Here is a 19848-nt window from a genome sequence, read left to right as displayed (position 1 = left end):
TTGTCAAGTGGACTAGATTCATAAACGATAGCTGAAGAGAGACTAAACGATCGTGAAGTGACATTACACTATAGTTCACTCAACTGGCCTTTAGCTAAACGATCACATAGCATTTGTTAAACGATTGGGCATCGTCTATGCAGTATACCTCTGTCATCTCCCACTTGCTCAATTGTTTACACGATTGTCCTTCCTCCAGTATCCTCCTCTAACCAAGTCTACACAGAGCCCACACTTCTAGATTCCCACACCGAGAATACCAAGGTAGCCATTGTTGTGGTGTCGTACTCAACTCAACATAGTTCAAAGTTTTTGGAGGATGTTCGTTAAGTTTGCGGTGTTCGTGTGGTGGTTGCTGATTGATCGTGCTATGTTGCGGTCGAAGTGTTCGAGCGTTCGTAATTGTTGTGTTGCTGGTTGAACGAGCGTTCGTGATCAAAGGAGGTTAAAGATGAGTCTCCAAAGGTATGTGTAATCTTACCTTTGATTATCTTGTAAAAACATGTTGTAATGTCATATGTTGCATGACCAGCTAGTTTCCGTTTCTTAATTGCAACTGTGTATGTTCAAATACGAATGAAATTTGGAACGATCATTCCGTTGCTCGTGGAAATCCCCATATCCGATTTCCTTCAGTTGGGTTTTACTGATATCTATGCCCCAACTTGAGGGGAGTGTCATAAAGAGTTACTTTGCCCTAGGGGCTTTTTTTGTAATTTTCTTATGGGCCTAGTGTTTCCATCTGTCTATTTATTTGAGCAAGTTTTCCTATATTTTGTGTCACTTCAATAATAAAAAATAAGTCTCTATCATGATTTTTTCTCCTTGGTTTTCCACGTAAACCATTTGTGTTCTTATTCTCCTTCATCTTTTATTTTCATCCGAAAAATTAAAAAAATAAAAAATAAAATTGTGGCATGCAAACCATTGCAACAAACCCTTCAACTATGATATTTAGTTGAATAAAGAAGTAAATAAAAATACTAATACATACTTTTGATATTTAATGAAAATCAATATAACATAAAACATCACCATTTGAGAGGGCACGTGCCCCAACCCCGACCCCTCAATAAATCATTGAGGACTGAGGCTTCCCAATAGTTAGGATAAATTCGTTTTGTTATCAATGTCATTGTTAATTACCAAAACTAAGGTAATGTTTGGTAATCATCTTGTTTTTTGTTTTTGTTTTTAAAAATCAAGTCTATGAACATTAGTTCCATCTCCAATTTTTCTACTTTGTTATCTATTTTTCACCAATGGTTTAAAAAACTAAACCAAATTTTGAGAATTGAAAAAGTAGCTTTAATTTTCAAAAATAGAAATAAAAAAACCAAATGGTTACCAAGCAGACCTAAACTCATATGTTGATTGATTAATGATAATTTTTTTACCGATTTTCTTTTTCATTAAACTTCACCCTAAGTGTTGCAAATTACAATTTCAACTTGAAAAAAATGTTGTATATCACTAACTCGTTTGATTTTTTTATTCAAGAGAATTAAACAATAAAAACACCTAAAATTGGATTAACAATCCCAAAATAATAAGAAAAATAATTTATACTATCTAAAAAGGTTATGGAGGAGAAATATTTGATTTTTCTATTTGCTCCTTTTAGTAGATGGTTATAGAGACATTTATGTAATTTTATATTTAAAATTATTAAATAAATTCTCTTTCCCTATTTATTTAGCATTACGCGTAGTAAAAAAAATCAAACTTTTCCCATTTAAAAGCATCACATGTAATTGGTGGAATTTTTTAGGAAAAAAAAAAAAATCTCATTTTAACGTTTCTAGATTCTTTTTTATTTTTATTTTTATTTGATTTATTTTGATTTTAGAACATATCATCTCCTATAAATTCAATAATGTTTGAAATCAAGAAGAAGCATGACAAATCTATAATGTGAATTTTCCAAGCCAAAAAAATTAAAATGTTAACCAAAATCAAATAAAAAAGTAATATTTATTTGAAATAAAATTTAAAATTAATAGAATAAGTTTTTAGGGTTTATCTCTATATAGAAAATAAATAATATTTTCCTTTACACTAAAATTTATTTTTATTTTTTAAAAAACAAATCTTTCAACCGAGAAAGGACGTATGAGAAGATTATCATCCAATAAAAATATCAATAATACTTTGGTTTAAATTAAAAATTAAAATTAAAATGATAATAAAAGCATCCAATTACAAATAAATAAATAATATTTTCAAGGTGGTGTTATCATGAAAATTTCAATTAAAGTAATCAAATCATCCCAATAAAAAATACTACATTATTCTAATTTAGGAAAGATTATCATGAAATTTAAAAAGTAAATAATAATATTTTTGTTCAAATTATAGTTTGAAATTAAGAAGATGAATAAAATTATGCGGATCAAAATAAATTAAAAAGATTTAACTAAGAAATGATTATCATGAAATTTTAAAAAGGAGTGAAAAATATATTTTGGTTTAAACTAAACTTTAAATTTAAGAGTATAATAAAATCATTCAAATCAAAATAAAAAAATATTTGTATATTTTAAAAAACTAAGAAATTTTTAAAAATATATTTGTGTAGATTTAAATTAAAAATTTGTCGATGCAATAAACATTTACACACACATATATATATATATATATATTTTAAATTATTCCATTTTTATTCTATTTAACCTTCTCAAATTCAATGTTATAGAATACTTAGTATTCAACTAGTAAATAAATAAATAAATGCATAAAACAAAAACAAAACAAGCTTTACCTTTCCAAAATCAGTTACAAGTTAAATTGGTTTATATATATATATACAAACAAAAACAGTATTTGAAATCAAATATCACCTAAAGAAAAATCGAATTTAGGTTATTGGTTGGGTTCGCTACTTTTCAAAATCACCGTCCAAATGTAACTCTATCATCATAATTTAAAGCTCAATTACTGTTGAGCTCACTTTAGCTTTTAATTACACTTGGCCTGTAATGGATTAATTTACTTAATATAACTTCCTATGTATTATTATTATTATTGTTATTATTTTGTTCCATAAAAAACCTTTGTAAAGATGGTTATCTCAATCAACGAACCAGGTAAAAGGCACGTCAAATTCCGAACGTATCCTTCGGATACACACCGTGTTTCCACGTCAAAAACAAAATCTCAACCCAATAACTTTCAGCCACGTAGAAACGGAGCAATCAGAGCCGTTAGATTCTCCACATCAGCTACCCTATGCCGTTAAGATTAACGAGTAGACTTCCATTTCCCAGGTCTTCCGTGGGGCCAGAAATGGAAATTTGAAATAGCTTTATCCACGTCAATTAAACAAAAACCAACCAATAAAATGTCGCCACGTTTTCACGTAAAAAGCTTCACCGTTGGATCATCCATGCTGGCAACATAGATCAATCCAATGGACCTATATAAATATCGCTAGCTCGTCGAGAAACTAGATCAGTGATCGAAGCTGCTGGAAGTTTTTGCGAGAACAATGAGGAAGTGGACGATCGCCTCTGCTCTTCTCCTTCTTTGCCTTCTCTCTCTCGTATCAGATAAAGGTGTGATTTCGTTTCTTATGTCAGCCATTTTGCTTTCTCTGTTCAAATGCGAACTGAATGCGTCTTGCATTATGTTAATCACGATTGTCGATGGTTTCAGTTTTGGGGTTTGAGAAGAAATTTGGGTGAGATTTGAGCTCAGTTCGAACTGTGGAGATTTGATGGTGATATTTCTCTTGTTTTTGGATTTTCAGGTCCTAGATTTCATGCCAAGGCTGACGGTGATGCTGACAAGGTTGTAGATCCACCAAAGGTTGAGGAAAAGATCGGCGCCGTTCCACATGGTCTCTCCACTGATTCTGATGTTGTCAAGAGGTTGGTGAATGTTTGTTTAATATCGTCGATACACGCTTTCACCTATCGATTTGTCCAGTTTGGGATAATTTTTAACGTACCTACTCTGGAAATGTGATTTCAGAGAGTCGGAGTCAATCTCAAAGAGATCTCTTCGCAGCAGCGGGGAGAAATTTGAGTTCCAAGCTGAGGTGTCTCGTCTCATGGATATTATTATCAATTCCTTATATAGTAACAAAGACATTTTCCTCAGAGAATTGATCTCCAACGCTTCTGATGTAAGCTCACTCCTGCCTCGTTTCACTTCATCAGATCTAGTAATCTCGTCATTGGATTTGATTATTACTAATTGTATCTCTGCATTTCAGGCGTTGGATAAGATTAGGTTCCTTTCCCTGACCGATAAAGAAATATTGGGTGAGGGCGACAATTCGAAGCTGGAGATTCAAGTGAGTTAGACCGTCGTGCTAGATTTGGACATACTGTTTTCTTATTATCTCGCTGAAAAAAATTGCTCGTTCTAGTCGATGATCCTTTCATGCTTATATTGTTGTTCATAAATCAAATATCGCAGATTAAGTTGGACAAAGCAAACAAAATCCTTTCAATTCGCGACAGGGGTATTGGTATGACGAAAGAGGATTTGATTAAGAACTTGGGAACCATAGCAAAATCTGGAACTTCAGGTACTTTTAATATGGAAGTTAATTTATTTATTTTATCACTGTAGGTGTAATGTGAAAGATACTGAATTTGTTATCCCCATGTGCAGCATTTGTGGAAAAAATGCAGACAAGCGGAGATCTCAATCTTATTGGACAATTTGGAGTGGGTTTCTACTCCGTGTATCTTGTGGCTGATTACGTTGAAGTAATCAGTAAACACAACGATGACAAACAGTGAGCAACCCTCATTATTATTTCGATGTGTTTGCCATTGCCTTGCTATGAGTGTCTGTATGTCGAACTTTTCCTTGTTTACAGACATGTGTGGGAGTCCAAGGCTGATGGAGCATTCGCAATTTCTGAAGATACTTGGAATGAACCTTTAGGTCGTGGAACTGAAATTAGACTGCACCTTAGAGATGAAGCTCAAGAATACCTGGAGGAGGGCAAACTGAAAGTAAGCTTGGTTTGCTTTTCTCATTGCCTGGTTTTAATAATGCTTTTAATGTCGTTATCTGTCAGCTTGGTTGTGGCTTGACTTGTACTGTTCAATTGACTTGGAGTATTTGCAGTGTACTTTTTTGGTTTCAACTTGTTTATTATGCGTTGATGACACATTTCAGCTGTTAATTGATTTTCTCTCTTGGAAGTGTTATCACTTGCATTCCCTCTGTTTTATTATGGCTACCTTCTGCAGTCAGCAATTTGTTTTTTCGTTCTGTGTCTCACAAAAGTTATACGGGCAGCCTTCTGATTGTATGGTTCCCATTGAACCATATCAACCCTCTTGATCGATGATCTGTTAAATAAAAATTTGTCTGAATAGCATGTTCTTATTTAGTTGGTATCTTCCTTGACATATTTCTGACTATTTGAACTGAAATGTTGTCGTGGCAATTCTTCCTATATAGGATTTGGTGAAAAGATACTCAGAATTTATAAACTTCCCCATTTATATCTGGGGAAGCAAAGAGGTTGAGGTGGAGGTTCCTGCAGATGAGGATGAATCCAACGATGAAGAAGAATCACGTATGTTCATCTTGGATGTTGGATATGCATATATAATGACCTTCCTGGTGGAAAAATAACTGTTGGTTGATCATGGTTTAAGTCATTCTAATTACCTTTTCTGTCTTAAAAAACAGCTGAAAGCTCTTCGGAAGAAGGGGAAGATGATGATGCTGAAAAGGATGAAGACGCTGAAAGGCCGAAGACAAAGAAAGTCAAAGAAACAACTTATGAATGGGAGCTTTTGAATGATGTGAAAGCCATATGGCTGCGGAGTCCCAAAGAAGTGACGGAGGAAGAGTATACTAAATTCTACCACTCTCTTGCTAAGGTAATTATCCAAAATGCTACCAGTGAAAAAAAAAAAATGAAAGCATCTTAAGCTGTAAAATTTGAATTCCAAATCTAATGAATTTAACATCAAATTGCAGGATTTTGGTGATGAAAAGCCTATGTCATGGAGTCACTTTAACGCAGAAGGTGATGTTGAGTTCAAAGCTGTTCTGTTTGTGCCTCCTAAGGCTCCTCATGATCTGTACGAGAGCTATTATAACAGCAAAAAATCCAACTTGAAGCTGTATGTTCGAAGGGTTTTCATCTCAGATGAGTTTGATGAGCTCCTGCCGAAGTATTTGAACTTTTTGCTGGTAAATAAATGAGTGATCGAGTAATTCAACAGAAAGACAGTTTGACTTAGGTTGTAGATTTTTTCTCAAAATTTTCATTCTTTGCAGGGTCTTGTTGATTCTGATACTTTACCTCTCAACGTTTCACGAGAAATGCTCCAACAACACAGCAGCCTAAAGACAATTAAGAAGAAACTCATCCGCAAGGCCCTTGATATGATCCGTAAAATTGCAGAGGAGGATCCTGATGAGTCCAGTGACAAGGAGAAGAAAGGTATACCTAAAAAATTTGATTATTGTGATGCTTTTAAAACATGCCGACTTTCTTCAATGTTTTATTTGATTAACTTTAAAAACCTTCATTAACAAGCAGATGTTGAGAAGCGTGGTGACGATGATGAGAAGAAAGGCCAGTACACTCGCTTCTGGAATGAGTTTGGTAAATCAATTAAGCTTGGTATCATTGAGGATGCCACTAATAGGAACCGTCTAGCAAAACTGCTCCGATTCGAGAGGTATCTTGCCTTTATGGGTTGCTTTATTCTACCTCATTGATTCTTCTCTGTTTCCTGAGATAATAACCTAAACGAGCTCTTGCAGCACCAAGTCGGATGGAAAATTGACTTCACTAGATCAATACATCTCAAGAATGAAATCGGGACAAAAGGATATCTTTTACATTACCGGATCAAGCAAGGAACAATTGGAGAAATCCCCATTCCTTGAACGACTTAAGAAGAAGAACTATGAGGTGAATTTTAATCAGGAGGTTTAGTTTTCTGTGCGTTCTTTTCCCCATCCATTCATCACTTTCCCATATCTAATTTTCTTCTTTTCACAGGTCATCTTTTTCACGGATCCAGTTGATGAGTACTTGATGCAATATCTCATGGACTACGAAGACAAAAAGTTCCAAAATGTATCAAAGGAGGGCCTCAAACTAGGCAAAGACTCTAAGGACAAAGAACTCAAGGAATCTTTCAAGGATCTTACTAAATGGTGGAAGACTGCCCTTTCTTTCGACAATGTTGATGATGTGAAAGTTTCAAACCGTTTGGACAACACACCTTGTGTGGTTGTGACATCCAAGTATGGATGGAGTGCCAATATGGAAAGAATCATGCAGTCTCAGACCCTTTCAGATGCTAGCAAACAAGCATACATGCGCGGTAAGAGGGTGCTCGAGATCAACCCAAGACACCCGATCGTCAAGGATCTTCGGGAGAGAATAGTAAAGAATCCTGAGGTTTGTTTTCATTTACTTTTAATCTTGTTATTCTTAAACAAAAAACAAAGGGATACATCATTGAAAAACCCATAGTCATCCTAATCATTTGTTAGGATTTAATGTGTCAATTATAAGCTACTTTGTATTAGTTGTTGTATCATCATTTGTTAGGATTTAGTGTACATATTTTTAAGCATATGAAACCAAGAACGGAGATTTAGACGGTGAAAATTTAGACAAACCATATCGTGGATGAAAGATCATAGTAAAAGGGGAGGGGTTTGCATTAATATATATATTCATATATATTATCGAATTTGCTAATGTGATTGATTTGCATCTAAACACAGGATGAGGGCGCAAAGCAGGCTGCAAAACTGATGTACCAAACAGCTCTTCTTGAAAGTGGGTTTATTCTCAGTGACCCAAAGGATTTTGCTTCCCAAATCTATGACACGGTGAAGACTAGCTTAAACATCAGTCCCGACGCAACCGTTGATGAGGAAGAGGAAGCAGAAGTCGAAGCCGAGACCGAATCAAAGGGGGCAGAAGCAGAAGACACTTTCAAATCAGAAACTGCTGATGAGGCGGTAAAGGATGAGCTGTAGATTAATTAAACTGTGGAACGGAGGTGGTCTATAATTTTGGATATCATCCATCACCCAGGCATAGAGTTCTACTAACTCCCTCTTTCTTCTTCTAACATCAATAGAAGAAGAAGGTTGTGGAATGGAAGAGGAGTTGGTATTTTTCATTTTTTTTTTTTTAATTAGAGAATTTTACTGTAAACGTTTTTGTTTGGTAGGAATTTTCTGTTAGTTTTATAAGGAGGGTTTTGGAAACTTTTGGTTGAGTTCATTTCTCCTGTTGTTGCTGTTTCTACATTTCTTTCGTCGGATTCATAATTCAGTGTTGTTTTATGTTATCCCACTAATCAGGCGTTGGATGTTGTGGAATCTCCCGAAACCATGTTTTTTTTAGGCCCTAATCACATCCTTAATCAGCCTTAGTCATCCTTGGGATTAGGATTTCTCTTCCCTTTTATGAGAGCTGATTATGATTTCAATATGCATCAATATATATATCGTAGACTGGAGAACGATTTGGTCACTATAGTACACACAATGTTTCTGCAATAAGAAATCTCGCAACAAAACCCAACATTGGTCAACATAAATAGTATTTTCTTTTGGAAAAAAGTTGTCATATACAGTGCATTATCAAGGCTGGGACTATCTTCATCGAGATTCAATATTTCTTTAAAATTAGGGATGATAGAGCTTGTAATTTATATAATGACCATTGATAATCGATGAATTTCTTCCTGGAGCAAAAACGGAATTGGTGAACGAGTTCATTTTAGTGTCAGATGCGATTTTCCCAGAGGAATGGACAAGTTTATCCTCCTTATTCATGTGTGATTATTTATAAATAAATATTAATTTAACAAAAAGAGTTGATTGGAACCATTTTATCTGTTCAAATTGAAAATTTATGGGTGTTATCGCAACCAATCCTATAGTTTAAAGGTGGCTTGTGCAATGTTTTCTAAATAATATTATGAGTCACAACAATTTTTATCTAAGGTATATATAGACACACACGCATGAAATAAATCTCAAAATACAAGAATAAAAAGTTCATGATGAGAAGTATGTTTTTTACTCACATAACCTAACTCTAACTCTTTGGTGTAATATTGATAAGAAACAAAGCATTGCGGTTGGACCTATTAGATGATCCAAGTTAGGAAAGATTTTAAAAATCATTCATTCTTCACTTACAAGATTAGATAAGGTTGCTTCATAAGAATGACCATTTGGTGTGTTGAAGGTCAATGTTTGCTCGATTGAAGTAGACTTTAAGTTCCTATATAGTTCTCACAACATTTTTATTGTAATTTCAGTTTCTTTTCTTTTTTTATATCTAGTCAATGTTTTTAGAAGAAGATGCATTAAAAATAGTAGTTGGAACAATGAAAACTGCTTTCTTTAATAGAGATGCATTAAAGATGGTGGTTGAAAAGATGGAGGTTGAGAAGATGACTTCTTTTTTTAATGTTTTATGTTGACTTTTTTGTCTCTTAAGATTAGATAGATTACAATATCTAAAAGGCTATATAAAGCCTTCTATTCTTTCAATTACAATCGGATTTTTTATGAATGAAATTTGAGTTCTCATTTTGAGACTTTTTCTTTAGAAATTTGAGCACACTGTTCCAATCTCTAAGTTCTACGGTAACTCTTGTGATATAATGTATCCAAGTCATTCAATCTAACTTTGATCAAGCTTGATTGTGGAATGATTCAATTTAGAACAAGATTTTTGCATCTTGCTTCTACATCTTTCATCTTGAAAGATGATCTATTCTAGCTTTCTCTCACGGTTGATCCAAATTTTATATAAGGTGTTAGTTTCTTAAATTCAAAGATTTTTATTTCAATAGAACTTTGATCTTTGGGCTAAGAATCGACCTTTTTGGATAATAATTTATGGAATTGTTCGAAAAATCTCAAAAAGAACCACTCTCAAGTAGAAGTGTTTGAATAATAATTTATGGTTTCCTAATTTTAGTTTTTAGTTTTAATTGGCCATCTTATTATAATTGTTTGACTCTGCTATGGTAGTGATTATTTAGAACCATTTTGCAAATAAAAAAAATGAGATCAAATAGACTCATATGGGAAATTTTTTTCAACCAATTTGTCCACTTTTAGTTACTACAACCAAATAAATTTAGTCATCCTTAGGGTTTATATTCTAAAACCTTGTAATTTTAAGCATGCGGTTGATATTTTATTTACACTCTAAAACCTTGCCATTTAAAAATTTAGTCGCCAAAATGAGTAGCGGAATTAGCATATGGCATGTATTATCGACCTCGAAGATAGAAGCTCAATTCTCCCACCTCATATATCGTAAAAAAAAAAAAACCACCCTTAGATTTTAGACTCTAAAACCTTGTCTCATGAAACTCTGAGAAGCATGCAGTGAAGTGGGATTTTAGACTTTACTAAGGCAAAGAAGTGGTTTGACGAGATTGGTGCTTTAACGAGACATTTGGGAGTTGTCTCTTTCTCTTTTTGTTCTCGTATTGGGAATTAGGTTGTTCGATGTGTTGTTCATTGTGTTACTCGTTTTTCACATTCTTTTGGCTTAATAGTTTATTCCAATCGGGAAGTTTTTAGGGAAAAGTTGGGTTTCTAACTTCCCTGGCTAGATTTGTGATGTTACTAATAGTGATTTTTTTTTTTTGTTCCTAATACCCTATTGAGAAGGGGCTTTTCTTTGCATCTATGAAGTTTTTTTCTTTTTTTTGGGGGGGGGGGGGGTTGGGGTTGGGAATTCTACCCAAAATCTTAAGACCATAATTTTCATAATATGCTTTTACTAGAAGAGAGGGAAAACAACAACAATGGTGGGACCCTCAAACACAAACCATGGGGCCCTAATCTACATGAAGAAAAGCAAATTATTCTGACCTTTAAAATCACATTTTTCATAGTAAGAAAGAATATACTGAATAAATTTTAGGATCACTTCAAATCCTCTTTCACAAATACCAATCCCTTTTTTCCCAGCAAGAATTTATTCACAGTAAAATTACAAAAAGAAAAAAAAAAAAAAAAAAAGAAACTTTATCAAATTGCCCACTGGATGCCACTCTCACATCACTTTCTTCATTATTCTTTTAAAGTGTATATTGAGAGCAAACATGAGCAGTATAAAGTGCCTAAAGAAAAAGATAATAATTCACAGAATGAACAAATTTTTAAACACTGAATAGGAATGGCTAATGTTTGTCCTGAGCCCAAATACAAAGTCCAATCATTATGTTCCCATTATATTCAGTCCATAATGACTACAAACTTCATGTTCAAGTCCTAAGTATAATGATTTGCCAATGTGCCCCAATATGATCTCTCAAGAATTAGGTTAAATCACAACATATTTCATGTTTTTCCTCAATCTTATCTAAGAAGTTCTTAAACAAATTAGAAATTTTTAAAAATTAATTGATAAGTTCTTAAACAAATTAGAAATTTTTAAAAATTAATTAATTTGTTAGATATAATTTTTAATTTTAAATCTAGTGAATCCCTAAACTTACATTTTTTTTTTTTAAGATTTTAAACATATGCATACATAACAATGAAATATGGAGATATTATCCTTTTGGTTCTTAAATTTTGAAGAATATGTGTGTTCGATCTTTGGATTTAAAAAATGTCTTTTTAGTTCCAGGTTTATAAAAATTGAGTATTTAAAAATAGGTTTAAAAAGTCTCTCGAATAACTTTATACTATTGTTTTTTTAAATAATTATATTGTCTTTTAAATTAGAAGAATAGTTTTTAAAAATCGCATCCACTCTAAAACTATTTTTTTTTCTAATTTTAAATATCATATAATTATTTTTAAAAAATCAAACAAAAAATACTTGACCTTAAAAACCTAACCTTAAAAACCCATTTTTATAAATTTGAAGACTAAAAAAATACACTTTCAAAATCCAATGACCAAAATACACGTATTCTACCAATGACCAAAATACACGTATTCTACCAAACTTGGGAACTAAAAAAGTAATTTTCCGATGAAATATTTACTCATTTGATAGTAAGTGGATGTTTTGTGAACTAAATTGTAATAAATTAAGATAATAACCAGAATTTCTGTCCTTAAGCAAGATTATAAGAATATGGTTGAAAATGACAATAACATAAATGTTATGGTCCAATAAAAGATTTAAACAAAGCATTAAATAAGCATAAATGTAAACAGAAGCTAATTAAATAAGTTGAATAATTAAGCTACACCGCTCTTACCTTCAAATCAAGAGTCTTCTTTCTCCAAACACTATCCACAATTAAATCTCTCTTCAGTTATGTTTGATAAAATTATTAATTATTAAAATAAATAAAAATTAAATGTAAGGGAATGATTTTACCAAAAACTCCAAAACCCATATGTAAAATGAAAGCAAACAAGAGAATCTGCATGATATTATTCAATCTTTGTTTGGACAAAATATAAAGAAACCATAACATATCAACATTTCATTAAACAAAAATCACCAGTTTAATTTAGCCTACAAAGAGAAAAAAGGGTTTTCAAGGGAAAAAAATACAAGGGGAAGAAAAGAAGAAGAAAAGAGAGGAGAAGAATGGCTAGCCTATGATGAAGTTCTCCATTGTAGCTCGATTTGGATCCGACCGTTCTTCGAGTCGATGAGATGATACTTTGCATTAATCCTCTTGTTTGAGACAACATCACCTAGGTTTATGTCCACATAGCCCAAAGTTTCCTGATCATTAGGTTTGAAATTTTAGAATATAGTCAGAATCTTCACATATCCATTTCATGAATGAGAAAAATTGTGAAGCAAGCATGTATATACCTTGGGGTGAAGCAGGCCTATCCTTGAAGAGGCACTGAGTACTTCCACATGAATCCGATCATTGACAGGTGGCTCCTCGAGCATAAACTGGAACTCCTCGTCCCATCTTGGATCCCGATTTTTCTTGACGTGCTGCAATCATGTCAAATGGAGTTGAAAATTTATAAACCCGAAGGATATAAGTTGTGATCGCGAGAATTCATTTTTACACATTATACAAGCTTATAAAAGATCATAATGAAAGCTTCAACCCTTTCGATATCGATATGTAGACTTTACATTTTTCACTATTTAGAGCTCTATTATTAGCAAATATTTGAAAAGGTTCCATATTGATGTCAATTCTTAATTAGTCAGATAACCAAACTGTTTAAAGGATAAAAAGCAAGTCGATGCCACGATGTTACCTTAGTTCTTTTCTCCTCTCCTCTGAAAAGTAACCGGACGTAGGGATTTGTATGATGCTTCCCTTCCACATCTTCAGCTTGATGGATTATGACGACGAGCAAGCCTCCGCCATCAGGCGTTCCATCAGGAGCCTTTTGTACTGCTTCTACATCTTCAACATCTTTCGGAGCTTCATCATCCTTGAAAGGTTTGTATAACAATTCTACAACAAGCTGCCCTCTCGACTTCTCATTTTGTGTATCATTAGGATCCATATTTTTCAACACGTCAAGAGTAAATTCCTTGGACTCGTCAGGTGTAAGTTCTTTCAGTGGAACAACGTTCATTCCCATCTTATCGTGCTTGCCAACCTAAGAAGAAAAAGAAAACGTGCTGAGAACACGAGACAATCGCATAGAGGTTCATCTTACAAACAAGATAACATGAGATAATCAAACCTAAACTACTTTAACGAAAATACCTGCTCCCAATCATAAAGAACAAGTTCCAAAGCTTGAGACTCGGGATCTTTCACGACAAAGGTAAACTCCTCATTCCATACTGGGTTCAAATTCGTGTGTTTAACAGTTGTTTTCTTAGAAGGAAGCTTGTCTTCAGTGAGCTTCAGTTTTAAATACGGATCTGATGCCCCAAATAGATCTTTCTTTTTAAGCTTTAGTGCTCTCAAAACCTTCACATGAAGGATGCCGACAGGTTTCTTCATGGCTCTGACAAAGATTAAACGAATCAAGAAATGAAATGCTTCAACATAATCATAATACAAAAACAACACGAACAGAACTTACTTTGCAGGATCCATTATCGATACTTCGAGGGTCTTAGGCCATAGATACATATTGGCAACTTGGTCTTTTATTAGTTCCTGCGATGATGGAAAGTTCTTTTCACTAGTTTGTAATCTATGAATCAGATTAATAGTTTACAATGTCTGTATATAATGCATACCTGAACAAACCTATACAGCCCTGGGATGGACATCGCATCTGCACCGAACAATTTCAGTCCAAAATCGACATGGGGCTGAAGAATCAGACAACATAACAGAAAAGAAATAAGTAGGTGAACAACAATTTCAAGGACATGAATGTGAAAAATAAGTAATTCAACCAACGACTAAAAAACTTTCTTTCTGATGCATAAATTACTAAAAGTATATACAATTGAACCGGCGGCGGTTACTGCACCTTCTCCATGAGAGACACAAATATTTTGGCAAAGCAAGGAAATGATGGGACCAAAGGCTTCAGGGTGATACGTGGAATAGCAAACACTTGCAAATCAACCACCTGAAAGTCGAGAGAAAATCAGATATTTCTGGTTCCTTAGTTCAAATTACTAAATACAGACAACACTGACATTATACTCGCAAATAAACATAAATGAATCAATATTTGTGCATGTAGTTGCTTTTCAACTTAATGAGCACAACCTGAACTGTCGCTTTCAATCCAAATGCTTTCACTGAAACAGTAACATTCGGATTTCCTGCCCATTTCATACATGGCTCCATGATCAGCTCTTTATCATCAGTCATATAAACTTTCATTCCTGGTTACAATTCATAAAAGAGAGAGATCAATCATCTAGTTCCCTAAAATGGAGCAATATAATTATAACAAAACACTGGAGTAAAGAAGTGAATTTTGTAAAGAACAGGCATTTGATCAGTACAGGTCACATCAAAGTCCTAGGATGGTGCTATGTATAACAATCAATCACACGACATTACACTCAAAGAGGGAATGGGAGAGGGAGTTTACCTTGCAAAGTGGGTGGTAAGCTGCCCAATGTAAGAGTGTCGAAATCAACAGCGTCGATTTTGTATTTTGGAATTTGCTCTGCAATAATAGGCTTTGCTATGTTCCTCACCGTCTTGCAAATGGCCTAGGAAAGGTAGCAAGAAAAGAAAAGGGTAAAACAAAAATGATCGCCCGAATGGCTCTAAAAAATAGTATCAATTGTCAATTGCAATGCACGAACCTTGTCCAAGTAAGGCCACATAATTTCAAGGAATTTGTTGAGCCAGTCAACCTACAAGAAAGACGAAAAGCACAAAGAAAAATGTTACCAAACCTAAACAATGAATCATATGCATTCATATTCTAAGAACAATAAACAAAATGGTGACATACACGATCATAATCAGGATTTTTCACCCATAGAGGTATTTCTGGCATCATCCGCAACAACGAGGCAGTATCTTGCTCAACCAAAGGGCGAACAACAGGATCCTGAAACAATAACAACCGAGAGAATAAAGACAACACAATCGTGCTACAATTTTTTTTTGTGATTATTTCCACATATCAAAACTTGTATAGACGACCAAAATCGTCAATAATTTCAAGTCTATTTCATCAGGCTAAATATGGAGCAACTTGTATGAAGTCTTAACAAACACTTCCAAAAATTTCCAAGTCTAGCTTGAATTCTGTCAACACATATATGCATGAGACAATCGCCAATAGAGAAAGAGAAGAAACCAAATCGTCCATACTCTCGATGCACAACAAAAACAATATAAATCTACCAACAATTAGTCCCCAACTGCATGCATAAATAAGGTCACATCCTAATTCCAGGTCAAAGCATCTATGACCTCTACCATGTCTCCATTTACCCAAGAACAAGAAACAGAGGCAAAAAGGAAACCGTAAATACTGTAAATATCTTCCTCAATCATAGCCTCTCTTCTTCTTCTTTCTCTCCTTTCTAATTGCCACTAACAGTCCTCTAAGTTAAAGCAAGTACAAGGGAGGGGAAAGAATGGGTGACATCTAAATGAAATCCTAGGAAACATCCTTAAGAAAATCAAGGAAAATAGGGGACACAAGTGCTTAGGTCTGTCCTGTCTTCATCAGTACGAGCAAGCGAAACCCCCAACTTATCAAATTGACAACTACTAGAGTCAATAACAGGAAAAATCCCAAACGAACTGGGAATTACCACTGAACATTTTTTTTTTAAAAAAAATACTCTCAATTCAATGCAATTAGAGCAAGATTCCTACACAGAGCAGAGAGCACATAGTGACAGTGCGGATCCGTAGAAGCATAAGATTTTCCACAAACAGAAAGAACAAAAAAATTGAAAAGATAAACAAACCTTGACATCTGATGGCTGAAAATAGATGAACATATAATATCCAACCACAAGCCCAACCGAAGTTCCCAAGCCAAAGCCAAAGAAACCCAGTATACTACTAAGCAACCCCATCTAAAATCCGTTCTCAAACTGACCCAAATCACCAAAAATCAAAAGAAATCAAAGGGGAAAGATGGAAAGAAAGAAAAATGAAGAACCCCTTTATGAATATGCCTTCTTCTCCATTACACCCCAGAGAAAACAGGAAGAAAAAGAAGAAAGACCCCACAAACAGAGAGAGAGAGAGAGAGGCGATTAATTTTGTTCCTAAAAGAAGAATTGACGATCTGTTGAAGTTAAGAACAAAAAGGAAACGGAAGGGGAATGAAAATGAAGGAAAGGATAAGATTGAAGGGGAAATGAAGAATCAGGAAAGTAATAAAGGAGCATTTATGCGATTGAAGGAAGCAGAATCAGAGCATTTCTTTGAACCACAACCACCATGGGCATTGGATCAAAGGAAATGGGTTTGAATAGAAACACGGGAGAAGCGCGTGGGAGTGTCGGTAAAGGAGTCAAATGGGGTTCGAAGAGGAAGAGTGAGGATGAAAAAAATATCTGCTTTTTTGGGTTTTGTAACTTATGAAGACGGACCGAATCCCGTTTCTTTCTGTTACTGCTCGCTCCAGTGTTAATGATATTCATCATTTTCTTTTTCTTTTTTCTTTGGGAAAGAAAGTAAATGTTCTAATTTGGTAACTTCCATTCGACTCCCAAAGAAAGAAAAAATTCCAAGTTTTTTTCTTGTTCGGCTGTTTTTCTTTGTATGTCTCGCTCTCTGTCTTGTTTTATTTTATTTTATTTATTTATTTTTTTGAAAAAAATATTTTTATTTTTTTATTTATTTTATGTTGAGTGTACTTTCTGTTTAATTCATAGATTTTTAAATGTTATATATTTAGTTCATAAATTTTGAGTTTAATTTCAATTTAGTCTCTAAATTTTAAAATGCTATAATTTTATTTTTGATATTTGAGTTTTGCTTTAATTTGGTCCATATGTTTCAAAATTTATATTTTTAATATCATCTTTTACTAAATATTCATTTTTCATCTTTAGAGTTAAATTATGTTAATAAATTAAAAATCGTAATAAAAATTATAATTAATTAAGTTTCACTATTTTTGTCACTTTTAAAATTAAATTTAAAATTTTGCTTCACAGTTATTTTTTTAATTAATTAATTAATAGAAATTGACGTCAATTGATGAAGGTGAGTATTTAATGAAAATTAAGATAAAAAATGTAAAATCTTGAAATCTAGGGACCAAATTGAAACAAAACTTAAATTGGAATGGAAAAATTGTAACATTTGAAACTTAGAGACTAAATTGAAACAAAACTCAAGATTTAGGCTAAATTGAAACAAAACTCAAAATTTAAAGACTAAATGTGCAATATTTTAAAATCTAGTGACCAAATAGAAATCGTAATCAAAACTTAGGGATAAAAAATGTATTATTTCCTTTATTTTTTACAACGTGAGAGGGAAATCGAACTTTTAACTTTGAAATCGATGGTGGATAGTTTTTTATTTTTGGTTCAACTATTGCAGACTAAGAGATTGAATATTGAATTTTAGAATGATAATGAATGTTTTGTTAAATTATAAATTTGGTCTCTTTAATTTGGAGAAAGTTATACTTGAGTTGATCTAGTCTGATGGAAATCCTTATAAATTGTCAATATTCAAAGGGCCATTTATGAAAGTTTTATCAAGACCATTTAGGCTATTTATGAGGTAAGTTTAATTACAAATTTGGTATTTATGATTTGAAAAAAATTAGAATTTAGTCTCTATGGTTTTCAAATTCAAGTACTAGTCCTTATGATTTGATAAAATATCATGAAAATAATCCCTATGGTTTAATAAAATTCTCATACATAATCCTTACAATAAGGATATTTATGAGAGTTTTATCAAAATATAAGAACTAAATGTTAAGTTTATCTAATTATAGGAAGCAAAATTACAATTTAACCTATGAGTGTTATCAAACTAAAAAAAAATTATAACTTTTAAAATTTAAACTAAATTCTAACTTTTAATTTTTTTTTTTTTTAATTTTATTTTAAACTACGAGGTTTTACTTTATAATTTAATTTTAATGTTCTTATTTACTTGGAATATACTTGATTCGAGTTTTTTTCTTCAGATTTTTCTTTAGCGCATTAAACCATAGTCACATGTTGGAGATTTGACTGATTTGGATATATATAAAAAAGAAAATTTAAATTATTAATTTGTTTTCTATGGAAAAACGTTAAAATTTAGTAAGTAATTTATATGGTTTGAGAGTTTTATCTAGGATTATTTATGTGATTTTGTTAAATTATAAGGATGCAAATTATAATTTTTAAAATTAAGTGGGCTAAATTTTCATTTTTTTAGAATACAGAGGTCAAATTTATAATTCAACATAAAAAAAAACAATTTATCCCTCTAAACTTTAACGATTTTATTGCTTAAAATTCTAAATTTAAAATGGTATAAATTAAAAGTCTAAACTTTTGTAATTCTGCTTTTGTAAGGAATGAAAGTAGGAGATTATACTGAAAGGAAAGAGAAAAACCAAGATTAAAATCAAGTATGGATATTATAAATAATAAAGAGGAATTTCTTAATAAATTAATAATTAAATGATATTAACGGTCTTCTCCCTTACGTCACTCAAACACTGTTTCGACACGTGGATGATACTTTATACATTTTGATAAGGCTAAATTATACCAAATATCCATAAATTTTGTATTTGTATAAAAAATATCTTTAAATTTTTAAAAGTTTCAAAAATATCTTTAAATTTTTAAAATAGTTAAAAAATATTCTTACCGTTATTTTTTTTAAAATTTTAAAGTTTTCTTTTGTAACGAGGTATTAACAATTTTTGTTCATATCCTAATGGTAAAAGTATTTATAAACCATTTTTTTCTTAAATTAAGAGTATTTTTGAAACATTTGAAAGTTTAAGAGTATTTTTAAACAAAATTTTAACGGTTTCTATCCAAAACTAACAAGGACATTTTTTTACTCTTTTTGAAAGTTTAAGAGTATTTTTATAACTTTTGAAAGTTCAGAGGTATTTTTGATACAAAGTACAAAATTCAGGAACATTTTTTATAATTTAGCATTTTGTAATTACTATGGACGATATTATTTTAAATAATTAGAAAGATCTCCATCATTTATTAATAAAAAAAATTTAAATACCATTTTTGTGTACTTTGAGTTTTTATTGTAATTTGGAAATTTGTAATGAGTGTCAAAACTAATTAGGGGAATTAGAAATATAGTTTGGCTTTTATAGATTTGGCAGGAATAGCAAAAAAATTCAATTTTCATTTTAATTTTTTCTATATTCTGTTTTACACTAAAAAACTTTTTTCCTCATCACTCTATTCACGAATAGACCCCATTATCAATCGTCCCTTTTACTCTCAACTTCTAGTCTTTAAGCCATCCGACCAATCCACTCCTCGTTCTTCCGCCGTTCCTTCTTATTAGGGTTGGCAATAGGGCC

General features: G+C 32.5%; 2 protein-coding genes across 2 annotated transcripts; one reads left to right on the top strand and one right to left on the bottom strand.

The window, feature by feature from the left end:
* Nucleotides 1-3447: 3447 nt before the first annotated feature.
* On the top strand, nt 3448-8344 carry LOC120075735 (endoplasmin homolog). The gene is made up of 15 exons (XM_039029377.1): nt 3448-3554; nt 3749-3869; nt 3973-4126; nt 4217-4297; nt 4423-4534; nt 4621-4747; nt 4832-4970; nt 5425-5542; nt 5659-5852; nt 5953-6168; nt 6256-6421; nt 6521-6662; nt 6748-6898; nt 6989-7393; nt 7726-8344. Exons 1-15 carry the CDS (start codon nt 3488-3490, stop codon nt 7981-7983), a joined length of 2451 nt encoding a protein of 816 aa, XP_038885305.1. The 5' UTR covers nt 3448-3487; the 3' UTR covers nt 7984-8344.
* Nucleotides 8345-12352: 4008 nt separating this feature from the next.
* LOC120075990 (synaptotagmin-2) lies at nt 12353-16895 on the bottom strand. The gene is made up of 12 exons (XM_039029760.1): nt 16289-16895; nt 15316-15414; nt 15164-15214; nt 14944-15067; nt 14613-14731; nt 14368-14469; nt 14129-14203; nt 13969-14045; nt 13644-13890; nt 13183-13533; nt 12776-12907; nt 12353-12682 (listed from the first exon to the last, which is right to left on the bottom strand). The coding sequence occupies exons 1-12, from the start codon at nt 16397-16399 to the stop codon at nt 12551-12553; spliced, it is 1620 nt and encodes a 539-aa protein (XP_038885688.1). The 5' UTR covers nt 16400-16895; the 3' UTR covers nt 12353-12550.
* Between the last annotated feature and the right edge of the window lie 2953 nt (nt 16896-19848).

Source organism: Benincasa hispida, chromosome 4, assembly GCF_009727055.1.
Source record: "Benincasa hispida cultivar B227 chromosome 4, ASM972705v1, whole genome shotgun sequence".
NCBI lineage: Eukaryota > Viridiplantae > Streptophyta > Magnoliopsida > Cucurbitales > Cucurbitaceae > Benincasa > Benincasa hispida.
This window is presented reverse-complemented; position numbering and strand designations above follow the sequence as displayed.